Source organism: Pleurodeles waltl, chromosome 2_1 (genome assembly GCF_031143425.1).
Source record: "Pleurodeles waltl isolate 20211129_DDA chromosome 2_1, aPleWal1.hap1.20221129, whole genome shotgun sequence".
Taxonomy (NCBI): domain Eukaryota; kingdom Metazoa; phylum Chordata; class Amphibia; order Caudata; family Salamandridae; genus Pleurodeles; species Pleurodeles waltl.
In genome coordinates, this window is record NC_090438.1 from 704,231,960 (window position 1) to 704,255,311 (window position 23,352).

General features: G+C 46.2%; 1 protein-coding gene across 1 annotated transcript in view; it reads right to left on the reverse strand.

Moving 5' to 3' along the window:
• Positions 1-23,352, reverse strand: part of LOC138260160 (ATP-binding cassette sub-family A member 13-like) — a 298,329-nt gene that overhangs the window by 142,969 nt on the left and 132,008 nt on the right. The window contains exon 2 of the mRNA XM_069208388.1: positions 18,909-19,002. Within this exon, the coding sequence (XP_069064489.1) occupies positions 18,909-19,002 (94 nt within the window). The remainder of the gene's footprint in view (positions 1-18,908; positions 19,003-23,352) is intronic.

Consider the following 23,352-nt stretch of genomic DNA (forward strand, 5'->3'; position numbering starts at 1 on the left):
AAAGTTACTGTGATTTACACCTGCTTTACTGGGCTCTGGGTAGGTTCTGATACTTAACTTTGGTGTTTTCTAATACTCCCAGCGCCCCTCTACACACTACACTTGCGCATTCGACTTTCTTAGTGTATGGTTTGTGTTCCCCTATAGACCCATTTCTAACTTTTGTAATTTTCACTATTTGCACTGTTTTCGAACAGTTTTTACACCTGTTCTGCATGCTAGTGTATATATTTTGTGTAGTACTTACCTCCTAAGGCAGTATAGTCTCTATGGCATTTTTAGCATTTGTGTCACGAAACTAAAGTAAAGTAAAGTAAAAATAAAGTACCTTTTTGTAACACTGAGTATTTTCTTTCATGTGTGTGAATACTGTGTCACTACAGTGGTATTGCATGAGCTTTACATGTCTCCTAGATAAGCCTTGGCCGCTCAGCTACAGCTACCCCTAGAGAGCCTGCCTTCTAGACACTGGCTACATTTCACTAATAAGGGATAACTGAACCTGGTGTAAGGTGTAAGTACCATAGGTACCCACTACAAACCAGGCCAGCCTCCTATAGACGGGAGACAAAGGGACACCGGCTGCCATCAGAATGGAGGCCAGAGCCTGAAAGGATCTCTGTAGGCCAGCCATGGCACTGGGAATGCCCTCCAGAAATGCATTACTCTGTTGGACTTCAGCTGCCAGTCCCTGGATGGCATTCACTATGTTCAAATGACCCACAGAGGTGGACCTCAGGAGGTCAATAGCCTCCTCATTGAGGGCAGCAGGGCTGACTGGGGCCGGGCAGAGGTGCCTGCGGCAAAGGAGATGCCCACCATCCTGGGTGAGTGGGCACGGGAAAATGGGTGGAGAGCTACAGGGAGGGCGGTGGTAGTAAGGGGGGTGGTGGACAAAGATGGCGTTGGGATGGTCTCAGATGGATCTCCACCGCCAGGGAGTGTACACCAGACGAGGATTCTGAAGAAGAGGTGACAGATCCGGTCTCCCCCGAGGCACACCCCTCGTCCTGCATCCCACTGGGTCCCTCGGCCTTACTGGTTCCAGCTTCCTGGGTCCCATGGGCTGCTGCTCGCCACTCACCTGTGCCCCTTCTCCTTCGCCAGATGATGATAATGCATGCAAAAAGAGAGAGAGGAAGGGAGAGAGAGACAGAAGGGGGAAAAAGGTCATCATATACCTCCCATAGACACAGCTAAACATGTTTATCTGTGACAAAACATATCATGGCTAAGCAATTGCATTTGCCAATACACATTACCTACATAATGTCATAATATGTCACTACTACCCACACCTGTATGCCAACCCTCACACCTACATCAATACCTAAGTAGGACTGCACTTCTAGAGTCATCTTCATGATACCAACCAAAGTCATTTTAGCTGGCACAGCATGCTCTGGATGCTGCATCATTAGTATGCCTTAATGCACATCTTACCTCTCTATACCCCTTTCACCCATTGGATGTGCAACTGACTGAACACAACACTTCAGGCCTCTACAGTAACAACACCTGATTAGTCCATGTCCTCTGCAGTATGTCTATTACAGTGAAGACAACTCCACTCACAGATCACACATCACCTATCTGACATATTACATGGCTGGCCACTCAGTACAGTGATGTTATTATGGAGAACAACGTGGATTTAGCCAATACAAGTCAGACACACAAACAGTTCACATCTGATGTGTACTATGTGAATCTGTGGTATAGCCATGTGATCAGTCAGACCCTATCCCATAGCCAGAGCAGCTGACACCCGAAACAGATATCACCACTCAGCATATTGCAAAGTGCACCACAATGGGCCATGTACCTCATATCACACATCCACTGAGTGCAGTCTCACAACAGATGTACCTCTGGAACACACATATCACATCATGGACCACTACCAATGCCACCACACATGAAGGTACACCAGTTGTACTATGTACCATGACCACTCCAGCCTCACACACATCATTTCACAAATGGCAATACCTCTCACGAGCCCAGAAAACACAGATCTCAGAGGGAAAATATTTGCATTCATGAGACACACATGGACAAACACCACTGGCTGTACACCAATTATACATCCCACTACCAGATAAGGCAGCCTGAGGAGACTGAATATAAAATGTGAATCACATCTACACGCCATGTGTCAGGCTATGCCAAACCACTCCTAAGCTGCCACTACCTATTACCCAAGTCAAGCTGTAATAGTCATCGGCCATCAGATGTGTCCAAAATTGCCATTATGACATGATGTAGGTGGTTACTCAGCATTGTAGCATAGGAATTGCTAGGGCTTTGCCATGCATGCCATATACACATCATGGTGTCCAATTAGGGATCTCCCAGGGCACATGCCACCTCTAGTACCATCCCACATGTTTAAAGGCTACATCCCCACAAGTATAGCTCCTAGGAATGCATTATCTGTGCAATCAGGCCTCATAACATCCATATGTGTCAGTATGCCAGGTTGGCTACGTACACATACCCTACAGTCAGCTATCAGGCTTACTATACCTAGTCAGCTATTAGGCTAATACTCCTGTTCCATGAAGGCCATTCATGTGGTGGAACTGTAATGCCAGCCCCACAATCTGTCAATACCAGCTATATTATGTATATAGTCCCAGTGATAAAAGGAGAGTCATACGGTAGCATATACAGGTAGACTACACAGATGGGAATGGACTGACAGATGGATGGAGCTGGTCATACACAATGCTTCTGGTGATCCAAACACTCACATCCATTGTATGGCCAGGATGGAGTCACATATGTGCCTATATCATTATTGCACCTCAACATTATAGAAATGCAGAGGTATGTAAATGGGAGATGTTTATCTACTGACAGTAAAGCATGGACACACATCTACAAAAGATACTCTGTCAGGGTGCCTCATACCCATTTACAATTGTAGAGTAACATGTAGCATTAACGACAATGTCACTTTGCCTCCAGTGAGGTGCCCAATCCCATTTAAGACCAGCTAAGTCCCTGGATACAGTCAGTACTCACACCCGCGTGGCTGCTGTGCTGCTCTCAAACGCCCATCCACCCCAGGGGAGGCGACCGCCAAAATGCAGGCCATTAGGGGTTCCAGGGTCCGACGGGCACCCCTCCCTTGTTGTAAGGACATCCCCAGCTAGGTCTCTGTGGTCTTCCGCGACCAGAGTCTCAGGTCCTCCCACCGCTTGTGACAATGGGCGCTCCCCCGGCTATGGACCCCCAGGGTCCATACTTGCTTGCCGATGACACGCCATATCCCCTTCTTCTGATGGGCGTTTATCTGCATGGGTGACACAGACAGAAGGAGAAAGTTATGTAGAATGGCACCATACCAACATCAGTGGAGTATTAACATCAGACTCACCAAATGCCCACACATGCCCATCGTCACGGTTCACACGCCTTGACTCCATGATCCATGCATGCATGTACGCCCTGACGGTACACTTACGCCATTCATCCTCACACACACACCTCATCACACATGACAATGGCATTGGGCTCACCTGCTCCTCTGGTGCCCATTACAGCTGTTCATACAGGGGTAGGACCCCTTCCACCAGTTTCTCCATTTCTTCTTGGGTGAAGGCTGGGGCCCTATCACCTAAAGGACGTGGCATGATGGCTCCCAGAGACAGTACACAGCAGCTCACGTCGTGGAGGTCTTGCTTGCAAGAGTGTCAGGAGTCAAGTGAGCAAGGCTGCAGAAACGGTGGTCACCGCCGCCTCGTACTAGACCGTCACCGCTGGCAGTGATCTCCATTGGCCTCAGTCCCCCATATGCAGCAATGTTAACCAATGACAAGTTGCATGGCAGTTGCAACCGCCATGACAGCATACGCCGACGCACTTAGGTCACTTCCATCTGTCATCTGTCTAGTGCATGCAGGACAGGCGGCCGCCATTTTATGCACAGATCATGCCTTGCTGCAGCAAAATAAGTGTGCCAAATGTTTTTTGTCCAGAATGCAGAGCAGGCCTATGTTGTGCCTTCATGGTTAGTCTTACACATGTAACATGCATGACACAGTGACGTTAAATGGCCGGTTGTCTAATAAAGTGCATGTCCAGATACTCGAAGCCTCATAGGTAGTGTAACCATATAGGTATGTGGCATGACTACATACATGGTCAGTGCAGGATAGGTCTGAGTACCACATATGGAACATTGCACATGTGATGTGTGTCACAAACTACTGATCAGGGCCAGCAATGTGCAGCAAGGATGGTGTTCATGCCACTTCAGCATGCCCAATATTGTATGCGTCAGCAGTGTGAGGCATGTCTACAGTGTTAAGTGTGTACGATAAGGACACGTTTAGCTAAAATGTGTGGAGTACTTGTCACATTGTACATTCTCTCCTCTCTATCCTAGATACCCTGTCATGAGGAGATTGAGGAATGCACCAGTGTACCGTATGCTAGTCGACCTTGCTACCCTGGAGGAAAGGCATATCATCATGACCTATTGTTGAATCGTCTGACCATCATGGATCTATGTACCCAGTTGGAGCCAGATCTATTGCTTTCCATACATAATCCCTATGCCATCCCTGCCACAGTACAAGTCCTGTCAGCGCTAAACTTTCTTGCCACAGGCTCCATTCAAAATACAGTGGGCTTGGCAGCAGGGATGTCGCAGCCCATGTTCAGTCTTGTGTTGAAGGATGTACTATGTGCTTTCTTGAAACACCTGGACAGCTACATCAGATTAACCCAACGCATGGATGTGTCCTCTGTGAAGGCAGATTTCTATGATATGGGACATATCCCTCATGTGATAGGGGCCATAGATGGCACCCATATTGCTTTGGTCCCTCCCTGTGCCAATGAACAGGTGTATAGGAACAGGAAAAACGACCACTCCATTAATGTTCATGTGGTGTGTGTGGTAGACCAGTACATCTCTCAAGTGACAGGCAAATTTCCAGGATCTGTGCATGACTCCGACATCCTGACGAACAGCAATGTCCCCCACATGATGGCACGACTACACAAGAAGAAGGCTTGGCTCACTTGCATGTATGTATTTGAATGTGTGTGTTTCTGTTATGGCACCTGTCATCACTATCTACCCTGTGGCTGTACCTGTATTGTAACAGGTACTACCTCTGTGCACACAGGTGACTCTGGCCGTCCTAACCTTCCCTGGCTATTGACACCAGTGCGGTACCCTGCCATGAAACAGGAACACTGTTTCTATGAGGCCCACGGCAAGGCAAGACTTGTAATTGAAAGGACTGTTGGCATACTGAAGGCCAGATTCAGGTGCCTGGACGTTTCTGGAGGTGCCCTCCTCTACACTCCCCAAATGGGATGCCAGATCATAGTTGCCTGCTGTATGCTCCACAATCTAGACCTAAGATGTCACATACCATTACTAGCTGATGATAGGGAGGCAGCTGGACCAGTAGCTGATGATGCACACATGGAAAGTGATGAGGAGACAGATGAGGAAGGTGCAGCTGACTCTAGGACTGAGCTCATCAATCAGTACCTCCAATAACATACAGGTATGTTGTGTGGGTATTTGCAAGTGTTGTATTTCCATATTGATTGTTGTCAATGTTCCTCCTGATTTGGCTCATCAGTGGTCGTGTGATGTGTTCCTATCCCTATGTGTGTGTTGTAGGAGGTGACTGATTGCGTGTAAGGTGCAGAGTTCAAATATGTCATCTCTAACTTGTGAACTCTATGCAGGTTGCAAGATTTACATCTCCTATGGATAGTATGGATAGGCCTGTGCTATGTGTCCTGCATTCTCTGTTCTCATGTCATTCAAGAGAATAACAGTGTACCGAGAATCTATGCCTCTCCTACCTATTGCTTGAGGCATTCATGTTCATTAGCCTTTGGTAACTGTTTACACAGTAGATGTTTGGCCATAAAAGATGCCAAATTCAGTGTTCTGTGATGTATTTTCTGAGACTGGCAATGTTTGAGTAACATCTGTTGTGCCCTGTTTCATTGGCATTCTACACTGGGCACAACAACTATGAACTGCATATGTGCTTTGTGTGCCGCTATGCCTACTATCCTGATGGAAGTCTCTGTCATGATCCTTTTGCAGGTTGGATAAGTGGATATACTCTGGTGTGTGGCTGAACTAGTGACTCCTTTACATCTGCCCTGGGACATGTTTGTTGTACTGTGTCTCTTGCAGAGGATGCCTCCCTCTGCTGTTCATTACACTGCCTGTTGGCTTAGGGGGTCATACTCACATGACATTTTGCTGCCCATACTAATGTATTTGCACAAATAAAGACACATATGCAGTTGCCGTGATCTACAGTGTTCTTTGTGTATACAGTGACAAACAGGTGACGAGTGGGGTCATGGTGGATGAAATAATGGTGGATTAAATCATCAGAGTAGGTGGCACAGTTGTAGGTAGCACAGGTCCAGTGCCCAAGGGCCATGGGAAAATGGAGTAATGTCATTGAACAGTCAACAGGGTGTCTCAGTGGCACACAAGGGAGGGAAATCAGAAGGGGGTCACTTCCTGGCAGTGGGTTTGGTCTTGGCATCTGATCCAGCCAGATGGATGGATGTCCATATTTGCAGGAGGTTCTTCAGCTACAGAGGGAGGGGTACCAGAGGCCTGTGTTTCCCCAGGCAGGGCCTCCATTCCACTAGCTGCCACAGATGTTGAAGGCTCAGATGTGATGTGGCTAGTGGAAGGGGCCTGCTGGTTGGTGGAGGAAGCATGCAGGGTGGTGTTAATGTCCCTGAGCACCCCTGCAATGGAGACCATGGTGGCATTGTGGCCTGCCACTGCTGAATGACCTCCTGGTGGTATTCCCTCTGCATCCTTTGGTTTACCCGCAGCATGTTGATGATCTGGCCCATTCTGTCCTGTGATGGATGGTATGCTCCCAGGACATGGGAGTTGGCTTTCTGGTCAGGTGACTGCCTTGGGTGCCCGTCCTCTGTCTCACAGGTTCCTTCCCACGCCCTCTGCCCCCATGTGCCTGTGCCCCTGGCACAGTGTGTCCACTCCCAGTGTCACCAGGACCTTCATCGTCTTGGGTGTGAAGGGCCGACTCAGGTCCCTGTACTGTGGGGCACTATTGATTGAACACTCCTTGGGACACAGGTTTAGGGATGAAGGGTTGGCTGTGATGTTGGTGCCACAGGATGGGGGGGTTTATGTGGCCAGGGTGAGGCAGGGAGTGGTATACTGACCAGGGGTCCCAGATGGGCCAGGTAGGCAGTCACTGTCCAGACATCCAGCAGCGTTGTCCTCACTGGGGCCTTCATCCTGGGTAGGGCTGGCGGTCTCTGGTAAACTCTCCATGGTGGATCTGGCAGGGGTACCTGTGGATGGAATGATAGAGGGTTAAATGGTGGAGGCATGATTGGTTGTCTCTTTTGTCTGATGCAGTGGCTTCACATGATTCCCAGAAATGGCAATGACAGGTGAAGCACTGCTAACACAGTTTGTGGATAGTGGATTGTGACATATATACCACGCTCCATAGGGGTTGTGGTTGATCAGGCTTGGTAACTTTTGATCAGTGGGTGGGTTGTGTTCATGTGTGATGGTTCACGTGACAGGTGTGGCCTGTTAGCAGATGGCTATTCAGGCTTGTTAAATGTGAGTGGGTATGGCTATAGACTGTAGAATGGTGTCCAAGTAGGAGGAGGGTATACATGTATACAAGATTGTTTGTCCTGTCTGTGCATGTTGTGCATGGAGTATACCTTCTTACTTTCATGGCCATGATCAGTCTATTTCAGGAGTGTTGATCTGGATATGTGGCCCTTAGATTTGGTGACAGTGCTGTGTCTGTGTTTGGCATTGTGTTGTGCCATAGCATTAGTTTCATTGCCATGTAATGGTCCTCAGTCGAGGCATCCAGTTGGTGTAGCTGGTGCACGGGTCAGACATGCAAGAGATGTGATGTGATGTGCACATTGCAGGCTTTGATGGTGATGGGCAGGTGCATTGTGGGAGCCATAGTGATTGTGATTGGCAGTGCTATCCATGCACTTTGCAGGGACTATATGGGCATTGGGGCTAGGTGGTGGTGTGGCATGCAGGCGAGGGGCATTTGATGATTAGGTGGCAGGTGTAGTGGAAGATAGGGTGAATAGTGGAGTGATTGGGTGGTGTGGAAGCATGCTGGACTGGACGAATTGGGCCAGGGGAGTGTTAGTTACTCACCAGAGTCCAGTCATTTGGGTATTCCAGTCAGGCCCTCTGGATGTAGGATGTCCAAGACCTTCTCCTCCCATGATGTGAACTCTGGGGGAGGAGGTGGGGGCCCACCGCCAGTCTTCAGCACGGCAACTTGGTGTCGTGATGTCACGGAACGCACCTTCCCAATATGTCATTCCAGCTCTTCCTGATATCCTCCCTTGTGCGTGGATGGTTGCCCCCTGAGTTGACCCTATTGACAAATCTGTCCCATAACTCCATTTTCCTGGCAATGAAGGTTTGCTATACCTGTGCTCCTAACAGTTGTGGCTCTACCATGACCATCAACGTATCGTCTGTGAAACATGGGTGCTTTTGACAGGACATGGTGGTTGCATTGTTGGTGGGTGTTGTGTGTGTAGGATGCAGTGTGGGTTGCTTGGTGGGGGTGTTTAGTTGTGCGTGCTGGCTGGTTGCGTTTGTATGCAGTAGTGACATGTGGATAGTGTTGATCGTGCAGTTGTTTGGTGTGTGCTGAGTGTGAAATGTATATGTGCCTATGGTGTATAAGGGCTAAGTAATAAGTTTGTAGATCCTCGCTGTCTCTGTATGTGGTTTTTGTCGCAAAGGATTGTGGGTTGTGTGGGGGGGTGTTATATAGTTATGTAAGTAGATGTGTCTGTTGTGTGTATGTGTGTCAGGTGTGGAGTATTCAAGCTGTCCACTGTGATGTGGTTTTCGGTAGACGTGAGTTTTTGAGCGCGGCGGTGCAGACCGCCAATGGTTTTCTGTCATGGAAGAACCAATGTGCTGATTTGTGGGTCGTAATGTGGTGCTTGGAAGGTTGCCGGGCTGGCAGTGCTGGTGGTAGAATCACCTCTTTTCCACCTTCCAGTGTCCTGGTGGTGTCCGATTTTTTGCTGTTTTTTTCCAGCCTTCAGTGTTTGACTCTTAATACAGCAGTCAGGTTACCGCCAACATGGCGGTCTTTCGGCGGCCACTACCATGGCATCCTTGAGAAAAGACTGCCAAAGTCATAATGAGGCCCTCAGTCACATCTGCATTCATCTGCATAATGAATGGGTCTCCCTGGGCAGGAAAAGTGGAGGGGTTCTCTCTTACACTTCAAAGACCACTGGCCTGCCCTCACATAAAGGACAGATGTCCTCTTACAGGGATCCTGGGAAACAGGATTGGGCTGAAAGGGGAACTTGAGCACTTCAAAACCACTCTTTGAAGTTTCCACCACTTCAAAGGCACTTTTGGGTATGTGTACTGGGTCTCTGACCCCATCAAATCAGACACTTCTAGATCTACACCTGGACTCTGTCAGAAGGACAGCCTGGCTTCCCAAAGGGTTCATCTGGACTGCTTTGCTGAGAAGGACTGCTGCCCTGCTTATTGCCCTGCTGCCTGCTGGCAACTTACTCTGCTTTAAGGACTGCCTTCCCCACAAGTGCTCTCCACAGGCATGGAATGAGCTTGCCTACTGTTATGAAGTCTCAGGGCCACAAAGACTTTATCCCAGTGAAGAAAATCTCTGTGTGTTGGAAAATCGATGCAACACCTGCAGAAATCGACGTAGGTCCTGCCTTGCGGGTTAAAATTCACTGCATCACCAACCGGATCGACGCAGGGCCTGCTCCTTCTTACCAGTGCATAAGGATTTTCAACGCATTGTTGCTGGGCATCAAAATATCCCCACAACGCAGTGAGGAACCAAGGCTGCGCTGCTGGAAATAGACACATCACCTTGCAACGTGGAAAGAAATGAAGCATCATCTGTGCCACACCAGAAAATCCGAAGCTGCACCTTATTTTTCAACACATCTCCTCCTCTGCAGCTCCTGTGCATCGTTATTTTTTACTCATCCCAAGTATTGTGTTTTACAAAGATACATCCACTGATTCTTAAGGATTGAGACTCTTTTAAACCTTTAAAAAGTGACATCTCAGTGTGTGCATATTGGAATTTTGTTGTTTTTATCTTTGTTAATTCAGATAAATATCAACTATTTTTCTAAACCTGTGTGGTGTATTTTTGTGGTGTTTTCACTGTGTTACCATATGAGTTATTGTACAAATACTTTACACATTGTCTTCTCAGTTAAGCCTACCTGCTCTGTGCCAAGCTACCAGAGAGTGAGCACAGGATAATTTGAATTGTGTTGTGACTTACCCTGGCAAGGATTGTGGTCCCCACTTGGACAAGGGTGTATACCTCTGCTGCTACAGACCCAATTTCTAACACAGTCTATGTAGTTAAGGTTTCTATCACGCTCCATATGCCCCTTGACCAATCTGCACCAAACAAAATAGGGAGGCATGTAAGAACATGCCAAAAATGGATGTAGATTGATCAATCCGTTTTAAAGAGGATCCTATATTCATTTTCATTCACATTTAAAATGGGTTTTTTCTTTTAAATAAAAAACCACTAGATGGATGGTCACCAATTTTTTTATTGCACACTGGACTTTGCTTATTCTTTAGTGCCACTTTTGGAAACATGAAGCACAGTGTGAAACATGAGGCACATGTTAGAATATATAATGTAAAAACAAGTCGGTATGCAAGAACATCAGACCCTTAGAGCACATGCACCACGATGTATATATGAACACTCACAAGTATTTTACTGCCAATATTTGCAAAAACAATGCAAGGAAAACAATGCAAAAGAAACAAATGGAAATAAAAATAAAAATAAAATACACAGATCGGAAGACCTAATGGTGCATCACAGTGGGCAACTCCCACCTATGACTATCTGTCCCCTGCTTGATTGACTGCTGGATAGGGTTAAAAACGGGGCATTTGCTCTGAACTCACTGGCCTGGGCAGGACAAGCGAGCTAATCATGGTCCCCCACCTGATCCAAGGGCTGGGGAGTTAAATAATTTCTTCCTCAGCCTTGTCTAGAGGCCAGAAAGACATGTGTCATGCATATCTTCCTGCTTTGCCCTCCTGCTTTGTCCTAGGGCAGAGGACATTCCAAAATTACATCTGTGTAGCTTAAAGCTAGCCAGTGTGTGCTGAACTTTGAATTGTGCAGGGGTGGGTGATATCTGCCTGGCTACTCCGTAGCACTCATAATGATGAGAGGCATGGCGGAGCAGTTTCCCACCACATGATCCTGTGCACTGTTCCCAATTTGGCAACAAATACAGGAGTAGGGAACCACTCATTCTGGCTCTTGCTCTTTTTTTCAATAGTCCCCCCTCATGCTGGTTGCGCAAGGCAAAAGCAAGCGGTGATAATTCCTTCTTCCACACATGGGAAAGGCAACGGGTAAGGAGGGCATTTCCCTCCCTCGCTCTTTGACAAGACAAGGGGCGTATAGTCCTCCTTGCTGCAGGCAAAGATAGGGTAATGCCTTCTCCAAAGGGGTGTTCATAGTAAATCCAGGCCTCTGCACATCATTTTATAAATACTTCCAAACTAGTGTACTATGGCAGAATTGTTTTTTAAAGTGATCTTGGGGTACAGGGATGGAAAACAAAGACTCCACAAACTTACAGGCTTGTTCAATTTTATACAGATTTCTCCCAAAATTCACAAAGTGCGAGAGATATTTAGGGGCATATTTATACTCGTTTGCGCCGAATTTGCGTCGTTTTTTTGACGCAAATTCGACGCAAAACTAACTCCATATTTATACTTTGGCGTTAGACGCGTCTAGCGCCAAAGTTCCTGGAATTAGCGTAATTTTTTTGCGTGAACACCTTCCTTGCGTTAATGATATGCAAGGTAGGGGTTCCCGTCTTAAAAAATGACTCCGATGCTATTGCGTCGGATTTATACTCCCGGGCAAAAATGATGCCCGGGAGTGGGCGGGTCTAAAAAACCCGCATTTGCGCCGGATTTTAGCGCCTGGGTCAGGGCAGGCGTTAAGGGACCTGTGGGCTCAGAATGAGCCCAGAGGTGCCCTCCCCTGCCCCCAGGGACCCCCCCTGCCACCCTTGCCCACCCCAGGAGGACACCCAAGGATGGAGGGACCCATCCCAGGGACATTAAGGTAAGTCCAGGTAAGTATTTTTGTTAAAAAAAAATTGTGGCATACGGGGCCTGATTTGTGCCCCCCTACATGCCACTATGCCCAATGACCATGCCCAGGGGACAGAAGTCCCCTGGGCATGGCCATTGGGCAAGGGGGCATGACTCCTGTCTTTGCTAAGACAGGAGTCATTTCAATGGGGGATGGGCGTCGTAAAAAAATGGCGCAAATCGGGTTAAGACGATTTTTTTGCCTCAGCCTGACTTGCCCCATTTTTAGACGCCCAAACGCCATTTTTCCCTACGCCGGCGCTGCCTGGTGTACGTGGTTTTTTTTCACGCACACCAGGCAGCGGCGGTCGGCTAACGCCGGCTAACGCCATTCAATAAATACGGCACCCGCATGGTGCTTCAGAATGGCGTTAGCCGGCGCTAATTTTTTGGGCGCAAAACTGCGTTAGCGCAGTTTTGCGTCAAAAAGTATAAATATGGGCCTTAATTTTATAAAACACATTGGTCTCCCATGCAATTTAAGTTCTAACTCAGGCCTAATGTTGCAGGTACCGGGTCACACTGAGGAGCTGTATGGCCAAGGCATGATGTCAAATACAGGAACGACACAGGTCACACAGAGGTTTGCAATGGCAGGAAAGGGACAGATAGGGGCTACAGACGGTGCAGGTCACACTTAGGGCTGCAGGGTCAGGGGCCCATGGAGGGGAGGTGAAAGGCACACAGAGGGCCTGCAAAGAGAGCAGGTCACATAAAGGGACTTCAGGGGCGAGGCAGTGTGGCAGACAATGGAATTGCATGGTAGAGGAACACAAGGCGAATTTCATGACTTTTTAGTTTTTATGACAATGTCACCAGTAACGTATCAGTCAATCTTAACTCCCTTTCAGCGTTTTTTGGGGGAGTGAGGGTATGTTTATGGATGATGAAAATCGTTGTTGAAATTATATTAACACAGAAAAGCTTCGTTAGCTCTAGATCATAATTCATTAACAGGGATGTTTTACATAAAGTCCTAACTTAATGACAAGCAATTAGGTCAGTGCTCCATGACAAATATTACACCAGTGAAAAAAGCGTGGCCTCTTTTATGTTCTCTGGTTGCATTCTATTGCTTGCTATTAGCTCTATTGCTTGCTCTCAATATTTCGTTGAGGATCATTCAGGCTTCAAAGTTGAGTGAGTCAGTCGTTAAAGCTCTATATAGCACACTGAAACGAATCGCCTCTAGGCGGGGATTACATACAATAGGTTAACAACAGGGCATGTGACGGTATTTCAGTGAGACCATAATAAATGTATATTCAGGGTTCTTGGATGAGAGGCATTCATCATGCATACATCCTGCATTTGTAATTGCCACAGAAAGAGCTATCAACATATGCAGGTAACAACCTAGACCATAAATGAAGGGAACTTAATGAATAATTATAATAATTTAGAAAGCAATAATTTTGTGTATCAAAGGGTCAGATTTATGAAGACTTTGTCTCTGTGCAATGCCACTTTAAGTCATCTTGTGGGTTTACTATCCAGTGCAAATCCCGATTTGAAGTAGTCCTAAATCAAAACAAAGCAGATCTTTGCACTACATTGCACTCGCTTGCATCAAGAAGGAATGCTATGTGTCGAATTCAAGAAAAGTGGTGCTGCATCCAATGCAGCGCCACTTTTCTTGTGCCCCTTAGTGCTGCCCTAATACCACCATATGTGCATCGTATTTAACATCCAGCGCACCATGTCAGTAGTTAGGGAACTAGCGTCAACGTTTTTTATGCTAGTTTTGTGCTAGTTTTGCAGAACTAGCGCCAAAAATGAAGACACTAATCCTGCAAAACACTTTGAGGTCCACTTAAAACAAAAGTGTGTCTCCTTTTAACGCATTAAAAATGCCACTAAAAATGGCACAAAGGAATCTTTTAGATTTCACTGCACCATTTTTTCACCCCCCCCCCCAATAGAGGAACGCCCCCATTGCATACAGTATGCCTGGTGCAGGCATAATGTGCCACAAGGAGTTATAAAGTAACGCAACGTATGCATTGCACCACTTTGTAAATACGGCGCTGCGTTTTTCCACAATATCGCCACATTAGTGTTAAAAAAAAATGACACTCATGTGGATATATAATGGCAGCAGGCCCTCTTAAATCTGGGCCTTTGGGTGCAACCACTCCGTTCCATTCCTATGTAACTACCCATAGGTTTTGAAGCAAAGTCTTATCTACTAAAGTGTTAGAAAGGACTTTGTGCCAAAGAGTAAGCATCCTTAAGGCAGGCGTAATGTTGGGGGAAAGTTTTATTTTCTCTAAATGTCTCCAACTTTGCATGTGGCTAAGCTCCTGGCCACCTGATGATCTCAAGGGAGTATTACCAACAGTTTTGTGGATCCATGTGTGGTAGAGGTGCCCAATGTTAGTGATGTCAGTAGTATCTTTGCTGGTCCGATACATGCCACATTTTCTTGATATCACCTTGCTGTAAGTTTACATGCAATGAATATAAATGGGAATTTTATGGGGTGGAACCAAGATGGCGGCTGTAGCGGATGCTTGATTGTGAGCTCCGCACCAGCCCCGGAGAAAATATCCTGTTGTAGCACTGGCTGCGTTCCAGAGCCCAAGGGAGTGCTGCTGGAGGTTGGCCGGCAGCTTCAGAGCCGATCGGTATGCTTCATGGAATGCGATTGTGGTCTGCGGATCGCGAGCGTGACGTTGTTGCAGTAACAGTGACTGTATTGAGACCCGGCCCTGCTTGAGGTGTATGTCCCCGGCGTGTGGATCCATAGAGGCAGCGCTCCTGCAGGGGCAACGGCACACAAGTAAGCACCGACTTCCAATATAAGAGGGGCCCCTGCAGTAATATCCCCCTGAGCAAGGACTGAAAATCTCGGAAGCGTGCGCATGGATGACAGCAGGTGGGGATTGCCCAACTCCCGGAGCGCGGAGGCCTGCTACTCGGAGGTGATCTAGGGGGTGTATAAGCGTTGGTTCCTACTGCAGGTTGGACGATATCGAGTCAAGAGGATGGCTGAGGACCGCTGACTCTTCTTGCACTGCGCTGGAACGGAAGCAACTCCATCAGACAGATGCTGAGCCTCCGGCGCTGAGTACTTGGACTACGCTTGGATCAGGCCTTGAATATCTGAGTTTGGGAGCAGCATTCTCAGGGGGCTCGACGGCACCTGTAGTGAGCGGGAGTGCAACGCTTACCCCCCAAGGCAAACTGCATAAGAAAAACGACGAGCAGCTGCCCCCCCACCTCCACCCCCTAGCAGTACAACCGGACAAATGCCGGGGTCGCAGGAGCGACATACACGCAGGGTCTAAAGCTAGGCTTCCTGTGACTACTACCGACGGAGTGATGTAACTTTGGCGACCGGCGTGTTGTATCGGAGCTGGTAGAAATCGTGATGGCGGTGCCCAGAAGGGCCCTCGCAGGTGGCAGAGAACGAGAGGGCTGGAAGACAGAAGCAAATGGAATTAATAGGAGACGAGCCAATCCTGACATCGAAAAGAGAGGTGACCTACACATAGGAGGTGGCAGATTGGACCTTTGTGCGCATCAGTTAATCGATAGAAGAGAACAATGAGGTCCTCTATCCACATATACCGTAGTTGCCTGAACTGTAACCTCTTCTCGCATGTGGGCCACGATGTTCGGAGACACTTGGCAGTTCGCCACTCATTGCCAGCCCTGCACTTCCCGCAGGGGTCTCCCGGGGACCTGGGCACTGCGAGCAGACCGGACAGCTGTCCTAGGGCTTTGGAACGCCCATTGTGTGCTCTCCCTCATTTCGTCAGAGTTCTTCCAATTTTGGAAATGATGGGCAAACCTAAAACTTCAAAAACTCCTGGGCCTGACCTTGATCACCAATTGAAAGAAGGAGGAGCACTGGAAACTTTGGCACAACTAGATGCTACACTTAAATTGCACTCCACTCAATTTGATAAAGTCCTTCAAGCCATCCTAGACACTAAAACATCATTGGAGACTCGGATCGACACAATCGCTACAGAAGTCAATCTACTTTGGGTAGATCATCGTAATTTGACCGCAGGAGTGGAGGAAACGGAGTCCCCGTTGGCAGATCTTCACCCCACAGTGCAAGATCTGCAGTCTCAAATGGCACAAATACAACTAGACGTGACTGCCCTACACAAGCGAGCGGAAGATGCTGAAGGTAGATCTCGCCACAACAACATTAGACTAGTAGGGTTTCCGGAACACATTGAATCACCAAACACAGAACTTTTTGTAGAGCAATGGCTGATTAACAACGTGCTAGATGGTAAACCTACCAATTTCTGTGGAGAGAGCACACATAGTTCCTTGTAGACCTCCTCGTCCAGGAGGGACCCCACACCCCATAATTGCTCGGCTTTAGAATTTCCGCGATACAGATTTGATATTACAACGCTCCCGCTCACACTGCCCTTGGCACTATGAGAATGCTGAAATCTCAGCATACCCTGACTTTACTGCTGAAGTGCAAGCACAACGAAATTCCTTCACCAAAGTGAAACAACGCCTGCGTGCACTGAATTATAAATATGCACTACTGTTTCCAGCTAAATTGCGAGTGATTAATGGGGAGGCCACACCATTGTTCCACTCACCAGAGGATACGTGGACTTGGTTACACGCAAAGGGCCGAATGCACTCAGCCTGGCTGACCCCAAATAATAAACAGCATAGGTGGAAAATTGAGTAAGGCTAGACCGTCTCAAGCCCAGGCGGTTACAGAACAAGCAAAAATAATACAGGAGACAGCGCAATTATCCAATAATTCCTTCTTTGCCTTGGCAGACGGTCTTCAAGTTCCTTCTGACTCGGACACCGGAACCCCACCGCCCTCCAAGAGCTCACTGGAAGATGAGGCCCCCCTGATGGCCCCACGGCTAGCTGATGATCTTTGACGGAGGACAGATTGATCATCATTGCACTGGTTGTGTACTGTATACTTCCCTGCCACGGAACTAAATATTATTGAACTACACGATCCCTCAGGGCTCCGGACGTGGCTGAACTATGTCATTCCGGCGTTCAAGGTGTGCCCACCTGTATCACTTACGGCACCTTTAGCCCCCTGAACGCAGGGGTCACTAGGTGTGGAGTTTTCACTGAAGAGATATGTATATCATACAGTTCTATATTTATTAGTCATTTCTTTGTGGGGATGTGGCATGATACCTCTTGTGGTACAGGCCTGGGTTCGCGGAGTTGTTCCAATATTTGTTGTGGTTAGTATATACTTGGTGCTCAAACAAAGATGGTTGAATCCCAATTCTTGGTGGTCGGAATGGGGGAGGAGCGGGAATCGTAGCATTTTTTGTTTTGTATTATAATGGCTACAGAATACAATATGTTAACCTGGAACATCCGTGGCATGGGTAATCCCGTTAAACGATACAGATCTACTGCTATCTTAGAAGACGCCATATACATATAGCATGTCTACAAGAGACAAATTTGACTCACGGGGAATTGCTTAAGTTACATCGTAGATGGAAAGGTCAGATAAATGGCACTGGTTATTCGGCATACGCTAGGGGCACATTAATTTGGTTGGCACCAGGGGTCCTATTTACTAAAGTTCGGACTCATGTTGATCGTAATGGGAGATATGTTCTCCTAGAGGGTTATCTCGATGGGCATCCCATTTTACTGACTTCTATATATGGCCCCAATACCATGCAGGGACTGTTTTTAAATGAACTGACTCCCACCCTGCTACAAGCCCCCGATACTCCTAGTTTCTGGGGAGGTGACTTTAACTGTATTCAGAATACCTTCCTAGATCGATCGATCCCTCCCCTACCGAACACCCCTGGTCTGCAGGCCACCAAACATTTTCAACAGTGGTCACAAACAATGCATCTACATGATATCTGGCGCTTACAACACCCGACGATAGGGAATATTCCCATTACGCGCCAGGCTACCACATACATACTAGGTTAGATTATATTTTCTGTGATTCATCTATGTGGTCTTATATCCGTAGTTCCGAATATTTAGGTAAGACTTGGTCTGATCATAACCCTTTCAAGGTGACGTTCACATGGGGGTGGCCCAGATCGAAAATTCCAATGTGGAGACTGTAGGTGGCAGCGCTACAAGACATACCATATAAAACCCAGTTGGGCACCACCATAACAGAATATTTTCAATATAATGATGGCTCTGTGGGGGATGCTAGAATAGAATGGGATGCAATGAAGGTAGTGATACGAGGCCATTGCATGACCGCATCCTTGGGGGCGAAATCTGACCTTACACGCAGTATAGGGATGCTTGAACAAGAGATACGTCAACTAGAGAAGACAGCTATTATAGATCCCTTAGCTCGACAGCGGTTGTCTGGCCAACGTCGCCAACACCGAGAGGAGTCCGACAGGCTAGGTACATTTTACTGTAATTTTAATGTGCCTGGAATAGGCAGTCTTGGGTCAGGAGAAGGCTACTTCTGGGTCAAAGACGGATACACTGTGGATTACCCAGGTGAGTAAGTAGGACCAATATGTAAGACATTCACAGACATTCACACATCAAAGCAGCGCAAATACTCATGCTAACAGTAAACAGATTGTTTAAATGGAACTTACGATGCTGCATTGCAAAATACATGTAAATTCCACATGTTAAAAATACAGATATCTTTATACTTGTTTCAGCAACTACGATGTATTGGGACAGTGTCCACAGTGGAGAAACAACAGAAAAATTATACACTTACATTTTTGTATGAATTTTGGAGGTTCTTGATAACGAACAGCAGCCAAAATTAAAAATAATATACAAGGCCAAAGAACTTCTGAGAGACACAGGACCTGAAATAGTTCAAAGTGTGTAACATTAGTAAACAAAGCAGTTTAATTGACTACATCAAGCGAGGACAATAAATACATTACAAATAAATAGACATTGGGATGCTTTTCGTATGGTACGTTCAGGAAACATAAATGTGATTTGCACATAGCTAGGCTGTAATATTTGTGCTGTATTAAAACTTATATTGACATCTTCTTCATTAATATGATATTTTCCTGTTCCTAAAAGCCGTCCTTCCATTGCATGGTCCTCACTTGAACCTTGCTGCCTAGCATTTGGGGAACAGAAATTAACACTTGTTATCTGACAGTGGCACCAGTGCACCTGTGAATTGGGAGGAACCTAAAGAGGTGTAAATAAAGGGTGTTGGGTAACCAGATTTGTGTGGCTAAGGAAACACCAAGAAACGACAACCCTGCCACAAACCTTAAGTAAAGGTTAAAAGTGAGTGCTAAATCCTTTCTCCTAAAACTCACTACTCTAAGTAGAGCTATACTTGAGATATTCTCACTTTGAGAATTTTAGAGCTTTAACTGGTAACTCCATGCAAAGACCTTGTAGGGAGAGAATCTTGGAATGCATTGGAAAAGTTGTGTGGTCAAGCTTGGACTCTGATGAATTGGACACATGTAAAGTGCAGAGCATGGAATGGTACTTCTTACAAATGCTGGAAGAGAACACCTTTTCCATTTGAAGCACCTAAAGAGAGTCTGCACAAGACTGCTTGCTGTGTCTAGGCAGGCTAACTCATCCACGGTGAATGTGATATCCTGCTGCACCTTTGCTATACAGTCCATCTCTTGTACTGCACCTCTCTATTAGGCTGATGATGATCACCATCTTTCTCTTGAAAAAACAGGTCATCTACTCTGCACTGTTATCCACCCTTTCCTGTGTTGTCTTGGACCATTATATCAAGCAGGGAACTACATTTTGAAGAAGCAAGCTGAAGTCAAAATAACACCCTTACTAGTTCTGGCCAGCTTGAACCCTCACTGCCTGCCTGGAAGAGCCTTGTAAGAAACTGACAAAAGGCAAGATCAGCTTCCTTAAGACTCAAGGAAATATGACATTTTAATTTAGGCTGTAGCTTCGCTGGATGTGGCTTCGTGCTAGAGCTCCTAAAGGGGAGACTTGGTACTTCATCTGAAATCCAAAGAAGACTTTGCATACCAGTGTAGAGGATACACTTTCAAGACACAGGAACTTTCAGTTGTTTGTGTTCCCTAACAGTTGGAGACAAGCACAAGGATCTGAAGCAATATTGCTGTTGTGAATTGGCCATGAGAATGAAGAACGTGGACTGCCCAACACAAAGTAGAGTAGGACGAAGACCCACCTACATCCCAGCAGACTGAAGCTCTGAACTATGATAGAATGAATCTTTACAGAGACATGAAAAATCCTAGCAACCTAAAAAGCTAGAAGCACCAAGCGCAGAATCAGCAGCTGTCAAAATGTTTTTTCTGAGCTATGTCTGCACCATCCCAAATGCACCCGTTCCCTGTACCTTCCTTTTGCCCTCTCCACTGGAAAACAGAGGGTTTGCCTCATTACTTAACAACCCTGAGTTTGTGTCTCAGTAGCTGCAAGGGCCCGCATTCTGGAACCATTTGAACCATCTCTCTACAGCTTCAGAAATAGTCCTGTTTAAATATGCTGTTAGACATCAATTCCTAATTGAGACTGTGCAAGCCTGAGTCCGGTGGATGCACCATATCCTGAAAGTAACCCCTCCAACTGCAAAATCTGAAAGCAATATGTTTGTTTTGAGGGAGAGGGCTTTGGTGTCTGCTATTGGAGATGACACATAGATAAAAGCTAACTCCCCTACTTAAAATCATAAAGGACAGGTCTTTCCTTAACTGGTCTTATCCCAGAAATGTGTACCACTAGACCCTGTTAACTGGATGGAAGATCTCCAGTAAACCCACCCTTGATTCCCTAAACTTCACAAATGTGGGTGGTACCCTGTTCCAATTTGAGTGGTGGGTTTTGAGAACTTAAACTTAGATTCTCCAACCAACTGAGCTGTTCACCCTCTCACCCAGAACTGCAAATGCAGTGGTGAAAAGGGTCAGGTGGGCAGATATATCATATCTAAATTTCTTCTGTCACCTTTGCTCCATTGACTGCTTGAAGTGAACTCACTTTAGTTAGACCCAGTGAGTCCTGAAGGTTTCCAACAAAACACGGCAGAGCATAACATTGGCCACGGGTTTCATTAGTATAAGAACATATATCACACAGTGGAAAAACACTATACCTTTGGAGTTATATCTCAACTCCAAAAGGTGTGAAAACGTTCTAGGTTTATGTGCGCAGCTTTGTTGTAATTGCCCTATTTTACCTATGTGTAAAATATAATTCCTCTTAGAAGTTATAGCATTCCCTGAACAATATGGTTATTGAATTTTATTAAGCCTGTCATGTTGGTTCTGAGTTTTCAAGACCTCCCCCCTCATAGTCTGCTCAGTATTGCTAATCCTTGAGTCAAGTGTCCAAATAGAGTAATGTTTTAACAAATGATCAGTACAATTACTGATAGCACTGGGTTGCAAGTGGTAAGCAAGAGCATCCACCATGTATAATGCCCACAAATCACTGTTTGCCCAGCATTACAAGAACCAGCCTTACATCAAGTGGTGAGATCACCAATTTCCACATTTTGGTCAACACTAAATAGCTCTCAATAAAGTTCCATAAATGTTCAGCTGGAGGGCCTTTAATATGGCTGAAACACAAGCTGAGATCACTCTACACTGAGCAAGTCCACTATAGAGGAGTTAAAAAATAAAATAATACTTAAGGCCAAAAGGCTGAGAGAGCATGTTCACTTATAGGATCAGCTCATAACTACCACCTTGTCCTCACAGCCAGGTGGTAGATAACATTCAACACAGATAAAGTGACAGTCTAGGCTCCTCACTGTGAGGGACTAGTGGGAGACAGTTCCTTCAGTACCCAAATAAGGTCAGAATACCTGCTGCTTTTCTGTGTTATCCCTGTATCTCTAAGAGCTACTGTCACTAGGGGGGACTCACAATTTTCACTGCTAACAGATAAAATAATTTGCGTTTCATATCCTTAAAACAAAAATCCAGAAATATGAGAATTGCAGAAAATGTGAGTAGGATCAGCTCAAGAACAATAAGTAGGTATAGGAGTGGGCAGGGAAGGAGTAAGACAGAGTTAGATTGAAGGAAACTGAATCACAACAGCAAACTTAGGGACAGATTTACAAGAAAGTGGTGCATCAGCTGTGATGCACCACTTTTTTTGTGCACCCCCCTTACCAGTATTTTCAATACGGTGCACTATGACACATGTTAGGACAATTGCGTCATAATTTATGACTCTATTGTGGTACTTTGGAGGATTAGCTCCATAAATAATGGTGCTAATCTTGAAAGGTAAAGGGAGGCTCATTGAAAGTACTGGGCGCATCATTTTAACGCCTGCTCTGAGCAGATGTTAAAAATGACAATAAAAATGGTGCAGTGAAATGGTGTAAATTTGACTGTGCCATTTTTGCGGGCCGCCCACCGCCGGAACGCCGGAAAGCCCCCCTTGACTACATTATGCCGAGCACAGGCATAATGTGGTCCAAGGGGTCGCAAAGTGGCCAATGGAAGCAATGCACCATTTTGTAAATATGGCAAAGGAAAATGGCCACCTTAATGCCTCATTAGCATACAAACAAAATAATATGATTGTTGCGCTAAGAGGAGATAGGGCCTTGTAAATCTAGCCCTTAAAGTGTTAAGAGCAGGTGACATCAAAAGCATCTTCCCTCATAATAAAGCCCCTGCTTCAGGTAACCCATCCCCCTGTCATATATGATTGTCAGTTTTACTGTAACTGTTCAAGTTTGCATGCTCTATGATCCTGGGCCTGGACAAAAAGGCAGCGGGTTCTACTGAGTAACCTTCCTGTCCAGTTTTCATCAAAGAACTAGAACTGAATAAGTGTGTGCAGCTTTCCTAGTATGGGAAATCTTGAACATGTTTATGTTCAGCACATCACTGTACCTTACCAAGATCTACACACATTGTGAATGGAGGGCGACAGTTACAAGATTTTTCCATAGTGAAGGGGTTTCTCCCAACTCTGGCCCTCTAAAAGAGACTCCTGTCATATTTCATCTACATTATTCTGCGTAGAGTGGCTCAATGGCCACTGGGAGGAGATGCCATATCCTCAGGCAATCTTGAAAGCACTAAACAAACGTACATTGCGGATAGTCCTTGACTCTTACCCTAAGTGGAACAAGTTAAATGTGTATGGCAGTAACACGTATGAGTGAATGAAGTATGCATTCATTAGAGAATTTGAGATCACTCGCAAAA